Source organism: Pteropus medius, unplaced genomic scaffold (genome assembly GCF_902729225.1).
Source record: "Pteropus medius unplaced genomic scaffold, Ma_sr-lr_union100, whole genome shotgun sequence".
Lineage (NCBI taxonomy): Eukaryota > Metazoa > Chordata > Mammalia > Chiroptera > Pteropodidae > Pteropus > Pteropus medius.
Window position 1 is genome coordinate 906,975 of NW_024349225.1, and position 26,504 is coordinate 933,478.

The window sequence follows — 26,504 nt, forward strand, 5'->3', positions numbered from 1 at the left end:
TTTTTTACAATTATCACTTGGCTTAAAAACTAGGACTTCTACTCTCAGGAAATTAATACACACCTATAACACAGAGTCTGGCTGTAGTTATTTCATCAGGCTTTTGCGATCTTATCAGTGTCATCTCAGATTATAAACTTCCAAGGGTGCAGGAGCTCTGCCTATTTAACTTTGCTGCATGTTGTCTAGGACCACTATTTACTAAAACTTAATAAATACTGTCAATTGATGGCAAAATGGGCCAAAGCTCAAATTATTATTTTGTCTATCTTTTGGAACACCAACCGTCAAAATGCCAGTTTTGAAGGTGAAGACCAAAGGCAAATGTTTGTTTAAGCCAGGAAGTGATAAACTACTGCCACTGGGCCAAATCCTCTCTGTTTCTTCTAAATAAAGTTTTACTGGAACCCAGCCACTCCCCCATCCTTTCTTTACATATTGTCCATAGCTCTTTTGTCCTACAAAGGTAGAACTGAGTAGCTGCTACAAAGAGTGTATAACCTGCAAAACTTCAAATACTATCAGACCCTTTAATGAGAGACTGCAAACTCCTAGTGTAGGCAATGAAGACAGGCATTGTATTAAAATAAATGTTTTCACCTTTAAAGTGGCTTGAGCACCTGGACTATCATCTTGACTACAAAGTATCAGAAGGGCTTCCAGGCCAAAAACAGCATCTTGTTCCAGTGCCAAAAGGTCTAGAGGAAAAACACTAAGTTTTACAGTGGTCAAGCAGAGAAGAATAAATACACACACCCGCACACCCACAAAAAAAACATTAGGGAGTCTAAGATATAGGAAACGTCTCAATGAGTAAAGCTAACCTTCCTGAAAAAGTATTTCTGGCATTACTTCTGAAATGCTAAGGCTATCTTCAAACTTGTGTATTTCCACTACTTTGTTGAAGATTACAAAAATATACATTCAATCGATGTGTGGCTAAAGCTACAAAGGTTTAAATAAAACATAACTGAGACACTATCACCAGCTCAGCTGAGGAAAATACCAGGAACAGCAAACCATGTAGTATGTGCTAATCTTTCTAATCAGACATAAATAACGCACGTCCATTTTCACCTGGAATGCTACAATTTCCAGTTTCTAATGAAAGCTGAACCACTTTTAGGAAGTAATGAGGCCTCCACATAATCATATTAATATTTTAAGTTGGACCATAAAGAAGGAATCCCTTAGATATCTCATCTAATAGCAGTATTTCAGCATTTTCCCACTATTTGAGGGCTAAAATTTCACTGGAGGTCCTAGAAAGTTCTGAATATATTAGTTAACCTTATTTAAATTAATATATGCCAACGCTGAGAACATACAGCAATTTTCTATGTTACATGATAGAAAATACTCATTACTATGTCAAAAATATAACAGGTTTATTTATTCAAATAAGGATCAACATACAACTTAAAAGAAATGTCTCCTGAGTTAGTATAGGGTCTTGGTGAACAGTATAAAGGCTAGTGAAGGTGCTAGAAAAAAATAAGTACTAGGAACGGGAAGTGCTGAAGGCTAGTGGGGATAAGAGGGACCGCTAAGCACTTCTTGTTTAACACCAGCCTGAGCTTCTCCAAGCCTTCAGGTCAAAAAATGTTAGAAATACAAATATGCATTCTTTTTATGAATGCCCTTCTTTATGCAAATCAGTTTAATGTTCTACATATCTAGAGATAAATTCTATGAAAATTTAATCCACACAGTTCTGTTAATTTACTTGCCCCCAGGTGAAACGGTTTGTCATTTAAGGCCCTCGATAACTTTATGCTATTTTTCCCTAAATTTTCTAGGTTTTTGTACAGGTAAACAAATTGCCTTATATCAGCGGTAGAATCTTAAGCAGTCCCTATCCACAGCACCATATATACGAAGGTAAACAGGGGGAGGAAATGGGCAATGCTCTACAAAACCTTTCAATTCCACAACCCCAATCCCAAGGTCCTCATATTTTTAAAAATTTCTCAAAGAATTAAGTAGTCTTAAGAAAACTTGCTGTAAGAACACTTCAGAAGGAGGCAACTAGTAGATCAAAGCACACTGGCTAAAAATAATAAGGGATTAGAAAACCAAAAATAGAAATCTGCCCAAGCTCCAATTTAAAAGTTTATACATAACATCAATCCTGATCACTTACCTTTTTCTTGACAAGAAACAGTTATATTAGTTAGTACTCTGACTCCATGAGCTGCAATGCCCCTGTTATTATGGTAACAGCACTCTTGGGCTAATTTGACTAAATCAGAGGATCTAGGCGAAGAACCCACATTTCCTAAAAAAGCAGAGAAAAAGCAGTACACACTGTAATTCAATTATATAGTTCAAAAGCATGTTAGTGCATAGTTTCATTTTTCTAATTTTCAAGAGAAAACCTCCAATAACAAACTTTAACAAAATTTTTACCGGTACCCCAACTCATTATCAATATACATCATCATTTCTTTCTCTTATCAAGGTACTTAGCATAGGTATGAACTAATAGTTTTGTAATGATTAGGACCTGAAATCAAATAAGACATTCTCACAAAAATATTATTAAAAACTGACTAAGCAACAGTGCAAAAGCCAAAACAACTACAAATTGTATCTTGGGAGTTCAAATGGATGTCATTACAGGCTTCTTATCAGATAAAACCTTACTTTCAAGAAAAGAATAAAAAGAGAAACAAAAATTTTAGGTTTGCTTTTCCTATCTCAATTGCTGGCATATATAGTTATCCTTCAAAAGGTTTACCAAAAAAATCATGATTTTAGAGCTGGAAAGGACTTGAGAATTAACTGATTCAACACCCTACTTTTATAGAAGAAATCAAAGCCCGAAGATTATAAGCATCTTGCTATCAAGGTCATAAAACTAGTTAGTTATGCACTTGTCTGTGCTTTATACCTCAAGTTCTAAGCTATAGATTGCGGCAACTTTTTAAATTCACACTTCTGCGGCCATGCCCCTCTGAATGTGCCCAACTTCGTCTGATCTCGGAAGCTAAGCAGGGTCAGGCCTGGTTAGTACTTGGATAGGTGGCCACCTAGGTATACCAGGTGCTGTAGGCATTAATGAATGAATGAATGAATGAATGAATGAATGAATTCACACTTGAAATTCTGTAATTTAAAGTTTATATTGTGAATGTTTTCATTTATAGTGGAGAAGCTCTCAGTTATAAGTGAGCTGCAAGAAGAATCAGGAGATTAAAGCTTATTCAACTTCTTAGCAGAGTCTCTCATTCCTAGCTTCTTTTCCCCTAATTTTTCCACAATTCCTATCAATTTCAAACTTGTCTCTCGTACCAAGGGTGATGATACTTTTTGAGGCTGAAGGGTATACATATTAATTACAACAGATATAAACCAGACTGTCCCAGGCAGTGTGGGACATATATGGTCACCTTACTGATTTCCAGTTTAACTTAAAACTACTAGTTTAGGTAAAGCCTCAGTGTTTTAAAAACAGGCAGAATATTAGAAAGATGAAATTATGTGTTCATCTTTTCAACATTATGGAAATCATATTTCCTGCATTCTTTTCCTTGCCCATGTGATATGGATAATGCAGACTCAAAAGTAGATACTGGCCAATATTCTGCTTTTAAAATATAATATTTTTGAGCATTCTTCCATGTGAACTATTTAACAGATAAAATTATCATTTTTATTATTTATTCAGGAATGATTTTTAAGATAAATTCACATGGTTCAAAGGTTCAATAAAGAGTAGAAAAAGGTAAAAAGTTACTGAGTGAAAAGTCTCACTTATCAACTCCATGTTGTTTCTTGTGTTCCATTCCAGAGAGCCTATAAATTTACAAGCATACATATTTTCTTTTTCATTTTTTGGAAAATCCTTGACTTTTATTTTATGTAAACATTATCTAGTCTGGTTATTCGAGCTTTTTGTATAATTCCATATATAACCTACACTTTAACAAAATTCAATAAAAAGAAATAAAATATCTAGCTTAGAAGTGCCTGAATATTATAACCTGACACAATGCTTATGAATGGCCTTGGAATTAAAAAATAAAGAAAAAAAAGTCATCTTGCATTAGATCAGTTTACTATAAAGAAAAACCCTGAGTCAGAACCCTCATGCACTCGGTAAGTATGTGCGTTTGGATATATCATCAAAACTTTGTGGGCCTCAGTTTCAATACTTATAAACTCCCTTGCATGTGCCTCACTTGAAAGGCAACTTGTACAGAAGTAACGAGACCTTGAATGGAAAGGCTCTTATAAATTTTAAGTTCCAATTAATGCTCTGTTTACTGAAGTTCTTTCAAAATGTGATGTCAGTCAAGGATATTAACTTCAAGCTAAGAAACTGAGACTGGCTGATTTGTGAAGAAATAGAATTTACTGAAAGCACATTGGGTATATGGTAGACTGTAATAGTCTGTAATAGTCTCTCCCATCTCTTGCAGGCATGCCCCTTTGCAAGGTAAATTTTCTAATTCCTTGCAACAAAAGGTCTTGGCCAGGTGACTTGCTTTGACCAATGAGATATTTAAAAAAAAACACATGCAAACAAAAGGCCAAAAAGTGCTTTGATGTTGGTCGCTTGCTTGCTTTTGGCTGCTGCCAGAACCCTGAGAACATGCTATAAACAAGCCCAAACTAGCCCGCTGAGAGTCACATGGAGAAGAACCAAGGTACTTCAACTGAAAGCCTTTCAACCTCTAGCCAATTAATGAGGCCATCATACACCATCCGGCCTGGTCAAGGCTCCTGATGACTGGAGTCTTATGAGAGAGGCCAGGTGAGACAAGCAGAACTGCCCAGCAGAGGCCAGTCAAAATTGCTGATTTGCAGAATCAGAGCAAATAAAATGGTCATAGTTTTAAGCCACTAAGTTTTGAGGTGACTTATGTAGCAACAGAACAATGATGAGAGTACCTCATAGAATTACTGGAAAGGCTGGAAAACTAAGCTCAGAAAAAAGGCAAGGCTAGAGACCAATCAAGATCACAGCCCGGACCATGCATGCAGTTTAGTCCAGTGAAGACATTACTGCCAGTGTTACTGATATCATGATGTCACGACTTACACTGCTACCAAATGTACAAGACATAGCAAACAAACACCGCTATAGTGTGCCCTGGAAACTGGATGTCGCTGTGGTCATTGCTATGTCACCAGAATGGATTCTCCTATATTGCTACTTTTTGTTAGTGGCTCCCAATTCAGTCTGTGGTATGAAAATGATTAGGTAGGTCCAGGCTACATGTGTGTACCCTAAGTGGTAGGGAGACTTAGCAACAGAATATCAGGTATTTTCAGCTTCCTATCAAGACTTATATGTTAGGAATTCCTTTTACTGAGTAAGTTCATATGCTGTGAAACCATAAAAAGGACAAATGTACGTTATAGTGCTTAATTAATTCAAAATGACTGAAGAAGGAAGCAACAGATATTCCACAAAACTTGCAATGAAACAAAACAACAAAACTTTAGCTTTAAGTATGTTAGGTAAGGAAGTTCTTCACTGGACATTAATAAACATATTTTGGAGTTAAATTATCTTGAACAGGCAACAAGGAAAGCAATATTGAACTGGGGTAAGTTTTATTTCGATCATTTTCTAGAGTGATAACACACACCTAAAAGGTAGCATGTGACATTTACTTTTAAAATTTACCACCACTTGGCCTTTGAAATGTACTGAAATTTAAAGGGCACTTTGAGCCAGACATACAAAAGCAAACCAGCTACTTTAAGCATCCTCAAAAATATTGTTTCACCCACAGATAATTCAACAAAGGGCAAATCTAGAAAAACAATATCCTTGAGTTAAGATCAAGAATGTGAGATTGTATTACCATAGGCATTAGTTAAGAAATAATTTTCAAATAAATCAGTAGCATGTAACAGTATGGGACTGAAACCTCTCTAGATTTTAAAGCTTTATAGAACAAACAGCCTGAAACATCAACATGAATAAAGGGATTAGCACGCGATCCATATATCATCTCCTTTCTTCATACCCGAAGCTATGCTGAAGTAATGTTTGACAGCGATAGTCCCTGACAGTGTGGAAAGGACAGACAACATCCCGAGTTTTAAGCTGTCATAAGGAGTCTGGAGGGCACATTCACAGAGTGCCTGAAATGCAGAAGAGAAGAAACACAAAAGTTAAAACGTCAATATACTATAAAACTGTCTACTCATTTAAAATTTTCTATTTTTAGAAAAATTATATATTAATGTCTTTTTTCCATAATAAAAAACTTAAGTCAAACTGCCACAGCCAAGAGGAGCTTAAGGAGACATGTTACTAAATATAATGTGGTATCCTAGATAGGATCCTGAAAGAGAAAAAGGTCACAAGGTAAAAACTAAAGAATCCTGAACAAAGTATGAACCTTAGTCAATAATAATGTGTCAATATTGATTCATTAATTGTAACAAATGTACCATACTAATGTAAAATATCAGTTACAGGGGGAACTGACTTTGGAGGTGGTGATGCAGGAATCCTCTGCATTATCTTCTCCATCTTTCTGTAAATCTATACCTGTTCTAAAAATATAAAGACTACTTTTTAAAAAGTCATCATAAATGACTTTTTATTAAGACCACTATGAATTATGTACTATTTATTCTTCACAAGCAGAACTCCCACCATATTTTACTTACCTAATAAATATGAATACTAGTCATATATGTATATTTAAAAAAAAATAGTAGAGAGCATGATATTCTATCTATAAATTTATGAGTGAGATATCTAACCTCCTCCCATTTCAGGTCATTTTCTCTACTCCTCAGGTTGTCCGAATATTACCTAAAACAAGATGCTAGTTATTCTTTCAATGCAGTGAGCTATGAATATACACTCAGTGTATATTAGCTCATCCTGTATATTTACTCTTAGGACTCGTACATGACTACATATAATATAAATGGTCAAATATCTGCTCTGTTAAATTAAACTAATTACTGTTCTCCCAAAGACAAAGTTTTAGAAAATGAGCAAAACTTAGACTTGGGGAAAAATTAAAGATAAAATTTCAGAAAGGTCAAACAGTAAATGTAATATGACCCAAATAAAAACACTGACAAAATTTGAGGGAGGAGGGAATCTGTTTCTAAAAGTCATATAGAAAAATAAAAATCAGAAAATAGCCAGAAAAATTCTGACAAGGGACAAAAATAAGCCCCGCTAAATATTAAAATGTATAATAAACTCGTAAAAATCAAAAAAGTAAGATGTTTTTTCCTATTCACAAATGCAGAAATCCAAGAAAGAAAACTGGTTCCAGAAATAGATTCAAATACATACTAGAATATATGATAATGGCATTTCAAATGAAAGGGACTATTTGATAAACAGTTCAAGGAGAACGGCTCAGTCATCTTGGTAAATAAAATTAGATCCTTGTTTCTTTTTTATGGGCCCCCCCCCAAAAAAAAGAAAAAAAAGAAAAAAAACTTAAAACGTACAAAGAGTTAACATGGGAAAATAACAAGTACAAAGGTAATTGATAAAACTTGAAAAAATATTTATATCATGTAAGAACAATAAAGTCTCAATAATCTTAACATATAAATAGTTCTTAGTAACAAATAGGCAAACAACCCAATAGAAAACCAATAGTTCACAGATATTTTAAATATGAGATGTTAAACCTCACTCATAATTTGAAACATTTAAATTAAAATAAGAGCTGCTTTTCATCAGATTGGCCAAGATTAAAGTTTAATAATACATAGCACTGAAAACTGGGGAAACAGGCACTCTCACACCCTGCTGATAGACGGTAAAATGGTATAAACCTCATTGTCGGTAACTGGCATTAAATCTTAAAATTTTAAATGGACATTTCATTAGACCCCAAAATTCCTCTTTTAAAAATTTATTTTTACAAAGTTTTTTTTTTTTTTTAAACAAACTAGTCAATGTAGCAATGTAAACAGTAACCGTAAAAGTTTGGAAACTAATGTCCATCGGTGAGGGACTGGGGATCCAAGGGGAGTACCACACAGCACTAGAACCATCTGCTAATATGAGAAGTTCCCCCAAGATGCACTGTTAAGTGATAAAAGCTTCAGAACATGCACATACTTTTTAAAATAATTTTTAATTTTTCAATTATGGTTGGCATATGGTATATTTTTATTTCTATAGAAAAAAGATGAGACATACACATGCTTGCATATGGATGAAAAATTCAGGAAGGACACATACGAAACTGATAACAGTGATCATCCCTGCAGAGGAGGCCTGAGGGAAGAGATGGAACACAGACTTATATTCCACTTATTGAATACCTTTGAACTCTGTGAATTTTTCATCATGTGCATGTTTACTTTTACAGTTTAAAGAAAAATCTAGTTAATAACGAAAAATAGAAGCAGCAGTAAAAATTATCTAGGAAGGAACAGAAATGGACTTGAAAGATAGAGCAGGTTTCTGGTAATGGAAGGAAACACAGTCAAGGTGATACAAACAAGAATTGTGGCAATTAGGCCAGAATATGGAGAGTTTATTTATGGCCTTTGAGGAGATACATCCAAAATGAATGAAGGATAAGAGAAACGCTGAATAGGGAAGATAAGGCTAGATTATGGAGGGTCTTGAAAGATAGGCAGAGATTTAAACTTGATGAGAAAGGAAAGAGAAAGCCATTGGAGAGGAATAATGTCATCTAAAGTGTTAAGGAATTTTATTCTGGCAATAGAACAACTTAACAAAGAAAGTTAAGACTTAAGGACCAACCTGTAGTTTATGGCAGTAATCCAGGCAGGTGGTAATGATGGCCAAGAGTTTGATGGTAGAAATGGAAAGTGAGAGACATTTTGGAAGAGATTATATATGAGAGACTAAAGAAGGATTCAATGATTATTACAAAATTTTAGACCAGTGACCAAGAGAATCTTGATTCCCTTTACAAAGATTGAGAATTTATGAGGATAAGCTAATTTCAGAGGAAGGACAGAAAACAAGAAGAGATATGAAGTCTATGAAGAAATATTTATCAGGCATTAGGAAACTGATATGCAGCAGATTTTTAACTAGAAGACTCATAAGAATTCTGGCTCTCTCACTTACCATCTCTGTGATCTGAGCCAATTATTGAAATCTTTTGAGTCTCAACTTCTTTGTCTGTAAAATGGGGGTAAAGATTTATATAGAATTGTTGTTTTCATGTAAAACATCTCTGGAAATATATACAAGAAATCAGACATTGGTCGCCACTGGGCAAAGGAGCAGAGTAGACGGTAGAACAGTAAGTAGGAAATATTTTACTATGTATCCTTTTGCAGCTTTTGAATTTTGATATGTGAATGTACTGGCAGTAAAAGAAATGAATTAACATTTAAAATACAAGTGAGAGGGATATCTATTGTCTGTAAGATTAAATAGCTACTGAGTCAAAGCACTTTGCAACCCTACAAGCTGCTATGCTGGAGAGCAATTCAGAAGCTCAGGTACAAGGACTAGATTGCTGGGGAATACACATACTGATGTTAAGAGAAGCTACCAGAATAGCAGAGAATAAATCGAAGAAAGCACATAGGGTCAAAGACTCAACTATGGGGGAAATGGTGAGTGAATAACACAGTGAAGGCACAGAGAATGGAAAGAATGAGAACAGTTAAGTGTCAAAGAAACGAAAAGGGATAGGTTGACAGTGTCAAATGCATTACAGAGGACAGATGATAAAGGCAGAAAAAGCCTCTAGATTTAGCATTAAGTGCCTTTTAAGTACCTAAGCAAAGTGATAGGGAAACAGATTTAAAAGCAAGTATAAAGAAAGAGTAGAGAACAAAGAAATAAAAGCACAGATAGATGTTGTTTTTGAAGTTCAAAAGAAAGCATTTTTTAAGAAGTGACTGTGACTGGGTAATATTTATTCAAATACTTAGGTCATTTCCTCTTATCTACTTTTTATTGCCTAACCTGTCCTCTCTTGTACTGTTAATTAGCTTGTGGTTAGGAATACCCTCCTCAACAAAATAGGGGTTAAAGACTATGTCCTGTATTTATACATATTCAAAATTATGTCTTGTAGAGTGCTCTGTATATAATAGACAGGCTACCTTTTGGTATAATCAAGCAGGCAAGTGAGATATTTTATGTAAGATAATAATGATGATCTCAGAGAAGCAAAAATTCTACCATTTCAAAAAAATGAACACGATGTTTAGAAAATTTTATGATAAAATTATTTACGTTATCTTGTAATTTCTGTTATCTAGCACAATACTGGATTCCCAAAATGCCCTCAGTAAATATGTACTGATTTAAAGGTTCATTAAGTCAAATTGGTAAGCTTAACAGAGGACATCACAAAGTCCTCAAGAGATGGCACATCAGTCATATTTCAATGATAAAATCTGGTTCAAGTTTCTGTTTCTAGGACATTACCTATTACAAAATTGTTCTTACCAGGACCATTTTTCATACTGACAAAAAAGAAAACTCTAACTCTTCAAACGGAGCCTCCTCTCTCACTCACCATCAGTCGTCCTCACTATTTGGTCTGAATTTCTCTCCATATGCTGGTTTCACTCACTGCTCAAATGAGGCTCTGTCCCAAATTAGTTTTCTGGGTCAGTCCCTAAACAGGAGCTTCTCCTCTACTCTAGAATGGGACTGGCCACCAGGGATGTGCTCCAGAAAAGCATGACAAAAAGTTTATAATCTTTAAAAAAAAAAATGTTATGTTTAAAAGTACTCTGTCAAAGACATAACACCTCTAAATTTTCGATCTCCATTGTACTAACTGCAAAAAAAAAGATTACTAAAAACACTAATTCTCAGGCTTAATGTGCCATCTCTTCTAATATCAGGTAAAGTACAAATTAAATCTCTCAAGAGCAATAATGCCAAATATAAAATTACGTCTTTGAGAATATCTAGAACAAAGTCTTTTACTTGGTAACAGAGAAGAAATTCGGATCAAGTGTTATCACTTCAGATAACACTATAACATCAGAAAAGTGTAAACTATTAACATAGTTTATAGTTACACCGAGTATTTTAGCTAAGCATTAAAAAAATCCAAAGAAAAATATAAACACATGAAAAAATATTTTTTTTCCTACAGAATTGTTTCTGACTACTTTAATAATACGCTGTACTCAGACTCTTCCTTCCTTCAGGTTTTTACAATATTCAGAATGAAAGTATTTCCTTTAACCTGTAATATCTGATTCCACGTGAAAATAATAATACCTACCAACACACCAGCAAAAGCAGCAATGGAATAGACATACTTTGCATCTGAAATACCAAAACTCAAAAATCAATCAGCAGTGATAAGACTGGTTAAGAGAAAGAAAGGAAGAAAAGAAGGAAGAAAAGCGGAAGAAAGCCTTAGAAAAATTACTACTACTCTTGGTAATTGAGAGTAAAATTCGAATTTGAAATCAATAAACTATTACCTTTTAAAGGTTAAATTATTAGAACTGTTGCCCCCTGCTCTATTTCAATATTTTCAAAAATACATCTAGGCTTTAAAAAAATGATTATTCGACCACATCCATTTAATGAAAATCAGTATGCTCAGTTTTCAGGAATAGTGGGAAAAAATTCTTTGTGAGAAAAACAAATATTAAAAAATATGTATTTTCACAAATGATCCAATCAAAAAATGGGCAGAGGATTTGATCAGACACTTCTTCCTAGAGGACATACAAATGGCCAACAAATATTTGAAAAGATGTTCAACATTGCTAGCTATTAGGGAAATGCAAATCCAAGCCGCTATGAGATACCATCTCACACCTGTTAGAATAGCTATAATCAACAGGACAAGTAATGACAAATGTTGGAGAGGATGTGTAGAAATAGGAACCTTCATACATTGCTGGTGCCACTATGGAAAACAGTATGGAGGTTCCTCAAAAAACTAAGTATTGATCTACCATATGATCCAGCAATCCCTCTACTGGGTATATACCCCAAAGAATTGAAAACTCATATCCAAAAAGATATTTGCACACCGATGTTTATAGCAGCATTATTCACAGTGGTCAGGACATGGAAGCAACCGACATGTCCTATGATAGATGATTGGCTAAAGAAACTGTGGCACATTTATACAACGGAATATTAGTCACAAGAATAGATGAAATACTGCCATTTGCAACAACATGGATGGACCTTGAAATAATCATACTAAGCGAAATAAGCCAGACAGAAAAGGTTGAAAATCACATGATATCACTTATATGTGGGATATAAACTTAATAGCAACAAATCAACAGGATAAACAGAGACTCATGGACATGGACAATGGACTAGTGGTTACCAAAGGGGAAGGGGAAAAATAAAATGTTAAAAAAATATATATTAAATTTATAATTATATTGACTATAAATAAATACTTCTCCCTGACCAAAAAAAAAAAAGTATTTTCAGTTAAAAATAACCAGTTTAATTAATAATTAATTAATCTACGTTTAATATGGCATTGACCATGTAAGTACTTGGAAATGTTCTCAAAACACTGTCCCTAGAAAAAGTTCTAGGTTCAGATGGATTTATGGCACTTTTTTAGCTATACCTCCAGGAGATTAGAAAATTTGTTGTCATAGCTCTTAACAATTCTTGAGCACAGAACGAGAAAGATCCTAATTCATTTTAGGACAGCATAATGCCCACTCTACAATCTGTCAAAGTCTACAAAAAGGAAAACTGTAGAATAATCTTACCTTTAATATAGTTTTTAGAGCTACTCTTAAAAAAGCATTTTAGGCATATGCCAGATAGTATATATATACTCAACTATCTGGCAAGTCTCTATTTCCCCAGTTTATTTGCATTCCTATGTTTCTTGAAACCTCTGGCTTTGCATCCTCCATTCTCACCCACACCTTATGATCATGTCTCCTAATTAACTAAAAAATAAATAAAAACAGCAGTTCCAGTAAAGAAGGCAGAATAGGTAAATGCTGTGCTTGCCTCTTCCCATGACTACATTAAAAGTACAACTAAATTATAGAACAATCAACCTGGAGAACCATCTGAAGACTAGCTGAACATAAGTCCTATAACTAACGATATAAATAAGCCAAGTCAAGATTGGTATATAAATGTTGAATAACTAAGGTGTACACCTGAAACTAATTTTATGTTAGCTACATTTTAATAAAATTTTAGAAGAAAAAAATAAAAACAATCACAAAATAGTTTCTTTAACTTCTTACAGTATGTTCCGCACCTACCAACATTAGTGCCCATATACTAGTGTCTTCCTTCCTGTTCCTATGTGAACTAGATAGAGCCCATGCACTTGTACACTGGATCCTTTCCAATCTCATCTACTCAATAAATACAAACAGCAAAGCAATGACATACCCTGTAGTGATACCATCTCAGTTCTCCGTTCCCTTCAAAAACATCGTCAATATTCACTATCTCTAATAACTGTTTTTCTCTAGAATCCATTCTAATCAATCTTTTACCCACAATACTTCAATAAAATTGCTTTCATGAAGGTCATCAATGACTTCATACTGCTAAATGCAAAAGTGAATTATTAGTCCTCATCTCGGAGAATATAATGCAGTATCTCATAAGACGGATTATAGCCTTCTTCCTATATAAAACTACTATCCTGACTTATCTCCTACTTCACTGGCTGCTCCTTTGCTGGTTCTTCCTCATTTCTTTATTCTCTAAATCTCTTCTATCCATACTCTTTCCCTAGGTGATTCATCCTGTCTCATGGCTTCACATACCAATGAACCGATGTGTGTGTTATGTGCCACTGAGTTGGATCCAACTCCTCGCAACCCTATGAAAGAGTGAGTGATGTCCACAATGTCCAGTCCTCAATAACCCTGCTCAGCTTCTATAGACTCCTGCCCCTGGCTTCTTTAATGGAGTCAATCCATCTCCTATTTGGTCTTCCTCTCTTCCTGCTGCCTTCTATTTTCCCCAGCATTATTATCTTTCCCAAAGAAGCCTGCCTTCTCGTGATGTGCCCAAAGGACAGCTTCGATTTTGCCATTTTTGCCTTCAGCAATCTTTAGGCTTAATTTGCTCTAGGACCCACATGCTGGTTCTTCCTGGTGATCCAGGGTATGAGGAGAGCTCGCTTCCAAATTTTAAATGAATAAAGTTTTTCCATAGCAGTCTTCTGATAATACTTCTAATAATATTTCTGATAAACTGATGACTCTCATATTTATAACTTCAGACTCACGTCCTGGACATCTCCACTTGGATGTCTGACACTATAAACTTTATATTCTCAGAACTAAATTTCCTGGTCTTCCCTTCAAGAAATAAGCCGCCCAGAGCCTTACCTATTGAAGTAAATTTGTTAAAGCTAGAAACCGTAGAGTCATCATTTCTTTCTCTTATAACGTACACATAAACTGCTAGTAAATCCATCAGCTTTGCCTTTAAAATACATCCAGAGTATTACTTCTCACTGCTATCCCTACTACAACTCTGGTTCAGGTAAACAGTATTTTCTAACTGGATTATTTACAATCACCTCCTAAATGTTCTTCCTGCTTCTGCCCTTGTGCTCCTAAAATCTAGTCTCAATATGGCTAAGTCAGAGTCTTTTAGAACTCAAGTCAGAGTACTCTGCCTCCCAGCTCCCATTCCTTGTAACCACTATTTTACTTTTTTATGAGTTTGGCCTTTTCAGAGTCCATGTATAAGTGATATCATACAGTATTTGTCCTTTATCTAACTTGAGGAGGTGGGGACAGATGTAGATCTGGGTAAAAAAAATATCAAGTAAACGAGGAGAAAGGATACAATAAAGAGGCAACAAAAACTGAGAGCAGAGACAGATCTGAAAAGATTATATATAAGCTGGAGTTAATTACTGAACTACATTTATCAGGAGGAATTAAACAGAATATAGCACAAAGAGATAAAGAGATGGAATATAAGAAAATAAGGGACATGGGGGATTAATGGAGAAGGGCTAACGTACATTTTTAACTAGAGATCCAGAAACGCAAGGAAGGCTGGCAGTAACTAAAAGAATTATGCCTGAAAATTTCCACGACTGCTGAATTCTATCCCCAGAGAAGGTATCTTTTAAGATTGAGAATAAAATGAAGACATTTTCAGAAAAGCAAATATTAAGTTTACCAACACAGACCCTCACTAAAGGAGTTTCCAAAGGCAGAAGGAAAAGTATCCTAGAGAGGAAGTCTGAGATGCAAGAGCAAAGACAGTGGAAGGTCCAAATGTACACAGAATTCATTAAAAAAAACCCAACTGTATAGTAAGAAAAGACAGAATTAAGATACATGACAAAAACACATAAATGTTTAGAGGACTGTAAATGGAGCTGAAGTGTGTTCTAAGATTAGAATTAATTTTAGATTTTGATAAAAAAATAACTATGTTGTAATTTCTAGGATATCAAAAGAATATCAAAAGACTGTAAACTTTCAAACTATTCAAAGGAAAATAACTGGTAAGATAAACAATCCAGAAGGCGGCCAATAAAAAGGGAAAAGAACAGGAGTGACATATAAAAAGCACAAAATAAGATGAGATTTAGACCCTAATACATAATAAATCATAGTATATGTAAATGAACCAAACATTCGTTTTAAAAAAACAAAGATTGCCTGGCTGGACTGAAAATAATCCAATTAAGCTGTTTATAAAATATATCTGAAACATAAAGATACACAAAGGTTGTTAAGTTAAAAGATGGCAAACAATCTACCAAATAAATACACCTCGGAGGAGAAAACTAAAGTAGCTACATTACTATCAGACAAAACAGAGTAAGGCAAAAAGATACATTAAAGGGATCTAAATAAATGTGAAGATATAATACGTTCATTCATTAGAAGACTTAACATTGTAAAGATATCAATTTCTTACAAATTAATTTTTCTATTCATTGCAATCCCAATCAAATTATCAACTTTTTTGAAAGTGGAACTCGATCAGCTGTTTCTGAAATTAATATAGAATTGCCAAAGACTAATAAAGTACAAATATCCAGAATATATAATAAGCATAAGTCAACAGAAAAATAGTCAAAAGACTCGAATAGCCACATCATAAAAGAGGAAATTCAAATGGTCAATAAACATATTAAAAAGATGTTCAAATTCTCTAGTAATCAAGGAATTACAAATGAAAATTATAACTTCCAAACTGGTGAAAATGTAAAAGTCTTATAATTCTACCTGTTGGATCAATGAGCACTCTCGTACACTACTGTTAGGAGTGTAAACTGGTTCAATCACTTGGGAAAAGTCTGACATTATCTGGTAAAGTTGAAGATACCCATATTCTCTAAGTTAGCAATTTCACATCTAGGTATATGCACTAAAGAAACTCTTGCACATGTGCTCCAGCAGACAAACAGAAGAACATTTGTAACACAAATAGCAGCACTGTTTGTAAGAGCCTCATGTTGGAAACTACCCATCAAGAGCAAATAAATGGTGGTCCATCCATGTGATGGAATATTATAGAGCAATTAAAGGGAAAAAACATGCAACCATATGGATGAATCCCATCAGTATAAAGGAGCCAAAGAAGCAAAAACAAGCAAAACGATTACTTTGGGGAGAGGCATACATAAATGGTAAAACTATAAAGAACAAAGAAATTATTATTACAATAGTGGTTTCCTTTGGGTAGGTGTTAAGGTTATGAGGAAGGAGGACCATGTGAGAGAAGGGGACAGGGTTCTATAATCCTAAAAGGCTCTATTTCTAGCTGGAGGGTGGCTACATGAGTTTTCACTTATTTAAACTATTACACAGACATTTAACGTACTTCTCTGTATGTGTGACCTGTCTCACAAGATGGAACAAAACAAAGAGCATAATATTCTGCTCCTACTGGATTTGGTGCAATGTACAAGTTTCCTATAGTTACTACAGTGACTGGGCACATTATCTTCTTGAAAAGACGGTATTGTTTAGTAAAAAAAGCACTAGAGGACAGAAACTCTCTTAACTAAATTATTAAACCCTCTTAAGAAACTCTCTTAAGTATATTAAGTCTCTCTGAACCCTAATTTGCTCATCTACTAAATGCAAATACTAACAACTGCCCTATCTCTTTGGGTATTTGTGACTAACAAATCGTAATATATTCAAACATGTTTAAAATTTGCAAACAAACAAAGCAGCTTAGTTTTCATAATATGATATTCAAAGGTTTTTGTTACGCTGTAGCTATGACACCGAGAGATAATAAAATCTATGAAGATAAAAGTTGAATTCTAACAATCTTCCATTTCACTTCAAAAAGCATTTTTTAGAAAATGGTGCATCTATTACCAGTAATGGGTAAATAAATAGGGGTCTATTTTGAGAAAAAGTAAATATAAAACATTAATTTACCCTAAGAAATGCTATAAAAGATATTACATTAAAAGCCTAAAGATTGAGATCTGCTCTTATATTTACAAAAGAAAAACTAAGAATGTCTCTTGCTCTCTGTGAAAAGGAAAAATATACTTTGCCGACTTACCCATCCAGCACCTTCCTCCTAATAAATCATAGCGGCACCAAACTGTTTCCCTAAATTGACTAAAGGAGACGGGAATAAAATAAACAATTTAATTGGGCTTCTCAATTAGCTTTAGTGCTGCTTACAGGAAAATTAACAAGGAATTGAGAAGCAAGTCTAATTCACTAAAACAAACTTAAACGCTAAATGATAGTTTTATGTATTTACTCTATTACTTATAAAATAACTATAACAAATATCAACAATGCCCTTAGAAATTTTTCATATTCAAACACCTGGAAGATGACAAAGATGATACCAAAATGTAAAGCAAAAGTTATTATAGTATTATTTTTCTATATAAATTACTACTGTTCAAAGTTCTACAAACCTGAATGTTTTCCCTAGTCCAAGTATGCGGTGTTTTATTGGCAAGTAATTTCAGATCTTGAATAGCAAGTCTCTTTACTGCTTTCCTGGGGTCAGTCTTCAAATACTGTAAGAGAAGCTGAATCTATAAAGGAAATAAATCATTCCATGAACAATATTGTCACTGAAATTATCATCAGGGATACAGTGTAGTTTAGAGAAACTTTAGATTTGAGACAGGGTCTGCTTCAAATCACAGCCCTGTCATTTATCAGCCATAAGCCCATGTTTAGGCCTAACTTGTTCTTTAACAAGCACAGGCCCTGGATTTTAATATTCAGTTCTTTTCTTTACTACCAACTGCACGCTATGCCATTTTCCCCCCTCTCCACCTCATCTTCTCAAGGGGTCCCAATAATCAATACTGTGAATATAGGGAAGAAAAAAGCAAGCAAAAGGACTTGAAACAGATCTTTGTCAGAGAAAGGGATCTTAATATCAAAACTTGTGGGTTACTAATTTTTTTATCTTATACTTAATAAGCAAGTTTAGTGAAGAAAAGGAAGTTTAAAGAAAATTGTAATTACCTGCTTAGGTGTATCCACCAAAGATGAAGCTGCAAGCAGAGTAAAAGTGTGCAAAGAAACAATCACCATTTTGGTAGAAGGATAGGACGTGACTAGCTGTTGTAACAGCTGACGAGCACTGGAAGCCAGGATCGCATCGTGGTGCATGTGCTGTAGGATTGGGATCAACTTTAGCTTCAGGTCTACTGGTGTGGCTAAGCCTAGGCACAAAAAGAGTTCTTAAGACTTTTGATCATCATCCTTGATAATATTTCACATTTTAAAGGTCTGATTTAATTAGTATAATAACCATTTTAAAACAGATAGTATACAAATATTACGTTTATAACATTAAAGATAGTTAACCATTTTAAAACAGATAGTACACAAACATTACGTTTATAACATTAAAGATAGTTACATGAGAGCTAATCAATCAGTTCAATAATTTTTTCCCAGAAGTATTTATCTTAATATCATTAATTTTTTGGTACTATAAAACTACATCCAATAGTAGAAAATGTCTTTAAAAGATACACTAGAAAGCAAAGTCATTTTGCTACTTATTTCTTCTCATAGAGTACTAAAAAGGTGTGTGTGTGTGTATACACATACTCAATGGCTACGATTATATTTACAATTTTAATGTTTTCCTTCAACATTAACTGGAGATCAAGAAGTAAACAGACTGCATGAATGGTTTTGAAGTTCTCTGAACCTTGAGTAGCAATGCCACTCTGAACTGCATACGCAGCTGGAACTCCAATGTATCTTTTCCTGTCAACATAAGGACTAAACAAAAAACCTTTCCTTCTACAGCATGGCTTTGTGGTGATAGGCAACGAAAAACTGTCATTCATAATGTACTGCGTTTATGACAAAAGCTAATTTATACTCTGCGGATCAATGGTTTTCCCATTGTAAACTAACTGTTAGTGTGAATGAATACATGACAGCATTTCAACACTCAACGGCAGCCTATATCAACAAACACTCTTGTTACTTGGCCTCTATTTGGGTTTGGCCAAATTAGAGAGCCCCAGGAGATGGGAGGGAAAAGAAGGAGGTCAGAGTATTTATTTCCTGTTTCCTGCTGTGCAAAGTCACATCATGTTCACTGAAGGTCAGTTTTCCAAAGTGGCGTGACTCCAAGTTTCTGGTGACCACTCCCTCCCTTGTACTCTAAAGAGATGCAGGACATTATCCCCTATAGTTTACCCTGCACTTATGTTTGTAAATGGTTCCTTCATTAAACACTCTTTAGATGATCTTAATTCAAGTGTGACATCTGTTTCCTGCTGAGATCTTGCCTGATACAGCAGGGATTCAATAAAAACCTGCCCGATGAATGAGTGCTGCTTCCTTCTAATGATAGCCCTTTCTGCAAGAAAGCCTTTTTCTGATGGTGGAGGAAAAAAAGACAAAGGGATAAAGGAGAACAGGACAAAACTCAGCCACTATCTCACGTATTCAATTAAGTGATTCTATTCACTTTTCTGTAAAACAGACATAATAGTATTACCTATCCAAGTCTGCTAAGTTGCACACTTCAAAAGAGTGCCATTTAAAAACATACAAAGGATGTGGTGTTCTCCAGAGTTGCCCAATGATGTAGCCCCTGAGCCCCCTTTTAAATGGGTTATGAGGCACAGTATGAAAGATATTAGAAAAGTTCACCTTTGTAGGCTACAATAAGGAATTTAGATTTTAGTTGAAACTGGAAGACACTGGAGGGACATTAGCAGAGTGACAAGAGAGTCCCAAAGCTCCTATAGGCACTGCTCTCCCCTAGATGAGGATATTCTTCCCCTAAATATCTGCATTTCTCATTCAAATATCATTTCATCAGAGGCCTTCCTTGATCAACATATATAAAATAGAGAAGTCCCCCCTTCCACCCTGCAATTCACTCTAGGGACTAAGCTATTCTTCTTACTTAAATTTTTCTCCATAGCACCTGATATGTCATATTTTGTCTACTGCCACCCCCTCCTCCTTCCACCACTAGAATGTAGATTATATGAGGGCAAGGACTTCGTTTCATTCACTACTGTATCCTAAGCACTTAGAACAGTTCTGGCATTTAGAAAATGATTAATATACATTATCTGAATGAATAAATGAATGGTGACTAGCACATGGTAAGTACTTAATAAATATTAGCAGCTACTATTACTAGTATAAATCCCATAAGTCACTTCAAAATACTGAATGAAGCATACATACCTTGAATCATTTCACTGATTTTGTTACAGATTCCTACAGCAAAATCCCTTTGGAAAGAGAGAATAGCAAAACTTTAAAACCAAAAATTTAAATCTGCTTAAGTTTTCTGAAGACTCAAAAGAAACCCCACACAATCGGTACAGGAGAAATGACAATACATACCCAAATTGTAACCAATATTGCAAAGGTCAGGTGCTGGAAATGTGTTAAGAAATGCAACTGAAACCAAAACTTCAACCAGGAAAGGGGCTTTTGCCAACACTGTTCTCACTTGTTATTCAAGGAAAGATGCTGTGATTTATAAGTGCTATTGCAATTTGCATTACTGAGTGACACTGAAAGATTCAAGGTCACTATCCCAGTCTATGATGTTTTAGAACATACTTTAAGAAAAGCTTTTAACACACAAGCTGATTATGTAAGCAATAAAATCTATTTCTAATATTCTGAATTTCAGCAAAACAGAGTAAGTATGAAGTAACAAAAATACTACAGAAATCAGGGATAGAATCTTACTATGTTAACCATTTTTTAAACATAATATACATGTAAAGTATTTTCCAAGGTGCTACTTTTGATTCTACTGCAAGAGAAATATCACTGGATGGTGTAAAATATTAATAACATGAACATTTGGGATAAAATACACAAGGAAATATAATAGAGATAATATGATTAAACTTGGCTCATTTAGCCATGATAAATGATACGTATCTTCCTCTTCGCATGGATGTTTAAATATTTCTTGCCATTAAGAAATTATTTGCCAATTTCATTCTCTCACAAGTGAATAGTGTTTTCGAGAGGCTAATGATATGATGACGTCATCTCTTGACAATGGATGTATGATTGTGTATTCTTTTGTTTTCTAGAATTATCTAAGGTAGCAGAGGTTTAGTGCAGAATTATGTGTTTTGATATTTACTCACTTTCTCAGTTCTCCTAATGTGCTCTTACTCTTTGACTACATCTAGTATAACCTCTGTAACCTCTTTATCATACAATACAGCATTATTCTGAAACCCTGAAGTTTCCCTTGTTGTGCTTTGCAATAAAACATTGAAAGATTTGTCTAAAATCTTATCTAAAATTGCTTTGGTTTTAGGATTTAACAATATTTATTCCAAAATAAAGTTTATTCGCAAAGTATTTTTTGTATACTTAATAGTGAATTGTTGGCTTGAAAAAGAAACTGTAAGACTCATTTTCTCAGCCCAGTTCACCACTGTCGCCGCTAGAGGACACCTCTCTCATTGACAACGCTTGCCTGGCCTTTGAGGTATTTGGGCTTGCATATAATTCTTGCTGTGTGACCCAGGGACTAGCTCTTTAAAAATGTAAAATCTTAAACTTTTTTTAGAACAAGTTACATGTGATTATGGTAGTAGACAAGGGGAGAATGGAATTAAATTCTCAAGGTCTTATTTAGTCAGTTACTTTGATTATTAAGATCTAAAATTGATAGAGATGTTAAGACAAAAATCCATCAGTAAGTAGTGGCTGAGATATCTGATCTCGGGCCAGGTCATCTTTCTCTGGAGGAGGAGATAAATTCGAATCTCAAAAAGATATATTTCATTAATTTCACACTCGGATACATTTAGGTCCTTCAGGCTTTCTATTGCACTAATTTAGTTGTTTTACTATCACAAATTACAAGTATATCATATTAAAGCCCAGTATGTTAAAAACTGTTTCTACATATACTATTAATCTAAATCTTTATTGGTCATCAATTCTAAAAATGTAGACTCTTGCTGTTTCTATGTTACTTAGTCTTAATCATTTTCCAAGACAGATTAGAAATTCCACAACTGATCAAATTAGCTTCTGATAACAGAAGAGAAAAATTGAAGTAAAAATGATTCTCATAAGTAACACCTAATCACAAAATTACAAATTTTTCATTTACAAACTAAATTTCAAAAATTATTTTTGGAGTCACTGGAAGTACATGACAAATTATAAAGTAGACAACTTGACAGTGGCAATCAGATGATAACTATTGACTATATATAACTCCTATCAAATAAAAATTTTTAAAAGTTCTCTCGATATCAATGATTCTCTTAATAATAAAAAAGTTGCCAATTTCAAAAGCACAAACAGGAACTATATTTACTCAGATATTTCTCAATTACTGCCATATCTATTCATTTTTAGCAGTAAATTAAAAATTATATGCTTTCTATTCTCTACTCTCCCTTTCCAATGAGTAATCCTAAAATTCTGAAGGTTTAATAAGAGCAGCTGAAGAGAAGAATATGCACGTAATTAAAAGCTGGAGAAAGCTGACTATTTCAAGTCTTATCCAAATTTAGTAGAGGCTCTTAATGGAAATGCTATTTTTTATCTTAAAAAAATAACATTTATTATCCACATGATAATAAAACCAATACTTGCTCATGGTAGGATACAGAGAAATTTATTTAAAAAAAAAAAAGAAGAGATAATCTTTTGATATACATCCTTCTAGCACTTTTTCTATTCCATATATACTTTTTTTTTTAAGAAATCTGTAATATCATGGAAGTTAGTATATAACCTGTTTCCAAATATGTTTCTAAAATATATTTGTTAAGAGCTAATATACTATGCCATTCTATGATCAATTTATCTAAGTACATTGGTTAGAATTTAGGTTGCTACTACTTTCTTTTAATATAACACTACAACTAGCATCCTTGTCAGTAAGTACCAATACACATTGCTGATTCCTTAGGATTAGTTTTAAGTGGATTTTCTAGGTCAAAAGGATGCTTAAGGCAAAATACGTACTACCAAATTGTCTTCTAGAAAGCAATGCTACTTTTGATATCAGTCACTGAAGGGGATAATATATTTTTTGCAGAGGGTAAACAACCAAATCAAACACAATAATAAAACCATAGTCGACATTTCATTAAAAAAAAAAGTTCTGTAAGATAAGTGTAGTCAAGTTCGTTTCAACTCAGGTTACTGTCAAACTGTGCACAGTTCTAATGCCAAACAGCTTACCCTGAGAAGACAATAAGAAAGCAGCAATTTAGTATTAGGGCTGTGTAGTTTGGGGAAAGTTCTTCAGCAAACAAAGCTTCTGCTCCCCAAGGAAGCCTTCCCCAACTACTCTAATCTATGCTGATCCTATCCTTCTGGAAACTCTTATTTTATTTACAGTTAATGCCAACATTTGTACTTAACTATTCTATGTATTTAAGTTTTGCTCCGCCAATATGATGTAAAACCTCTCAAAAAAACACGTCTTGCCATTTATCCTTTTCTGTATCACTTAGTGTTTATATATTGCTGAGTTAGTCCTTCAAAACCTATTCTTGGGAAGTCAAAGGACTGAAAGGCCTATACTTACTTTGACTGTGCAGAGAAGTTTGCAGCAGCAAAAACAGCAGCTTCAACTTCTACGTTATCATGTGAATCCAGACTCTGACGAATACTATGGTGAGCATTCTTCCTTTCAGGAATTATTGATGCCAGACTTCCCAACATGCTACAGAAACAGAGAAACCCATACTTGGATATGTCAGAAAAATTAACATGGATTATCTATCACAAGCAAAATTTTAAAAAATCATCTTCACGTATATCCTAGGTACCAATCAGAGCCCAGAAAAGAAACTTTTGAATTATTAAAACATCAAAATATCAATTTTCCAATGTTGCATAAAAATGTCCATTTTAGCAAAGCCTTAAGAGTCTAGCATTTTTGGTATTAGTAGATTCACAAAGTAAAAAAAAGACAGACATCACAGTCCTTTTTTCCACATCAGTAAATACCGATACCATGATTTTCAAATCTATCCTCAACATCAAAAGAACAGATGCAGAGGATGTCCCCTGGGACTAATATCAGAAGCTGCAAGGGTGAGAAAGGCAGAATTTGAAAAAACACAGTCTACTTCATAATAAGATATTAATTTGGAAAAAGAAAAAAGATCTATTGTTTGTAATTTACACTACAGAAAGTAAACCTTAAAAAATCTTTTCAGCAGAAAGACATGGATTTTAGAAGGCTGTAAAACATTTCAATAAACAAATCAAGGTTCCTACAACGACAACCTTCCTCAAAGTCAATGTCATAAGTAACCTTCCAACTTGACATATCACCTCCTAATTATCTTATAGAAATAATCGAATGGATACAAGTAGCAGAGTTCTTACAAAGAAAATATTAAAATGGACTAACTAAACATATAATTTAATTTCAATTAGAAATTTCTGAAATTACCTAGATATTTTTCAAAATAACAAATGAATATTAATCTAATATTTTATACAGTATTAAACTAGTCTAATATGGACATATCTTGATCAACGGTTTGTTACTTTGTAATATAAAAGCAAAAAAGCATAATCCCATTGGTCACTACTTTCTGAAAATATTTCTGGTAATATTATAAATAATTCATAGCACTACATTTCAAATGCAATGAATATCTCCCCGTTTGTCCTTCCATTTGTTATTTTAATTTATCAGTAATGGGTAAAAAATAAACATCTTTAAAGTATGAATGACAAAACACTTAATTCTGAACAAGAGGGAAGAAGCAGTTCCTGATGTGAAAATAGGGAAACTTAGTGAAGAAGTGACATCCCAGACTTCATGGTTAAAAAGAGCATTGTCTGTGAAGGGCAAGTCAGAAACGAGCTCTACAATTTAGGAAGATGCATTTCAAAAATCCCCAAATTATACAGATTCCACAGATAGCAGAGCTAAAAAGAGAACTTGGTTCAAGCTGCATCTAAGGCTTACGAAATGAAATTCTAACAACAAAAAAAAAGTTTTTAAATGCCAAGAAAGAAAAGGCTGAAGAATTACAGTGGTTATATCTGGCATTCTCCAAGGAGTTAAAATATAAATTATTGCATACAAAAATGAGTACATAACTAAGGATGAGTAGAGAAAACTAACATGAAACAATAAGAATAAGGTCAGAAAGTTCAACATGAGCTAAGGCTAAGTAACATTCAGATCTATTTGATCAGAACACCTAACTACAGAAAGGAATTTTCAAACACAAGTTAGGCAACAATTTACAACCAAAATACTATCATAGATGATGACTGAGAAGCATTTACAGGTTGGGATGGTTACCATATTTTTGCAATCAGTCATAGTTAGAAAGCAAAAATAAATTCTTAATATTCAAAATGAAAAAGGTAGATATACTGCCTTTTTTGGTTACATAATTAAAACTCAAACAATCTTGTGGTGAATTCATTACAGCAATGCAGTATACCGGAGTGTGATGGCTCTTGCTACAGGATCATTACTATGAATCACAGAGAAAATTCTCTTCACAAATTCATCCACATTTAGAATTTTCTCCAAATGCTTCTCACTTTGTTGAGTAACTTTAAGAACACAGAGCCTCAGGAAATTGTTTCTACAAAAAAAAAACAGAGATAAAATTAATTAGACCACTTTAGGAAAGTAATATTTAATTAGGAATCAAAGCGACATTAATAACATTAAATTGTAGCAACAGGCTACAATTCAATCTTATTATTATCTGTCTCTTTACTAAGAGTTAAACCTACAGCACTTCGAGTAAGTACTAAGCATAAACTGTTAGCAATGCTTCCAGTCCTGCTGCAAGACACCAAAATGGTAGTGACTCAAGAAGCCCTGGAACTAATTCTCATCATAATATAACCAAGGCCAGGAGGTGAAACGGTCTTCCTCCTCTCTCGAGCTAATTCTACATCTTTTCCTTCATGTCTGATTTGGTGGGTGTATAAGCACTTGAATGCATAAAGAATAACGGTAGAAAGAAGAAGGAGAGGGATCGGTGAGGAGAAAAAAAGAAATGGGTATTTTATTCAGTGCTTACATATTTCAGGCACTTTGCAGTAACATAATCTTATGTTATAAAATAAACTATTAAATCGGAAACTTCTCAAAATGATCAGCACAAAGCCACAAATTATTTCCAAAA

The 26,504-nt window shown here is 34.0% G+C and overlaps 1 protein-coding gene and 1 pseudogene across 3 annotated transcripts in view; one reads left to right on the forward strand and one right to left on the reverse strand.

Moving 5' to 3' along the window:
* The window catches only part of INTS7 (integrator complex subunit 7), a 55,744-nt gene that overhangs the window by 23,933 nt on the left and 5,307 nt on the right, over nucleotides 1-26,504 (reverse strand). For all 3 annotated transcript variants that reach the window (XM_039881147.1, XM_039881145.1, XM_039881144.1), the window contains exons 3-10: nucleotides 25,806-25,952; nucleotides 23,918-24,055; nucleotides 20,572-20,618; nucleotides 18,367-18,566; nucleotides 17,802-17,924; nucleotides 5,985-6,102; nucleotides 2,144-2,278; nucleotides 601-698 (exon numbers count right to left, since the gene is read on the reverse strand). In XM_039881147.1, the coding sequence (XP_039737081.1) occupies nucleotides 601-698; nucleotides 2,144-2,278; nucleotides 5,985-6,102; nucleotides 17,802-17,924; nucleotides 18,367-18,566; nucleotides 20,572-20,618; nucleotides 23,918-24,055; nucleotides 25,806-25,952 (1,006 nt within the window). The remainder of the gene's footprint in view (nucleotides 1-600; nucleotides 699-2,143; nucleotides 2,279-5,984; nucleotides 6,103-17,801; nucleotides 17,925-18,366; nucleotides 18,567-20,571; nucleotides 20,619-23,917; nucleotides 24,056-25,805; nucleotides 25,953-26,504) is intronic.
* LOC120617812 (uncharacterized) lies at nucleotides 2,939-3,057 on the forward strand (annotated as a pseudogene).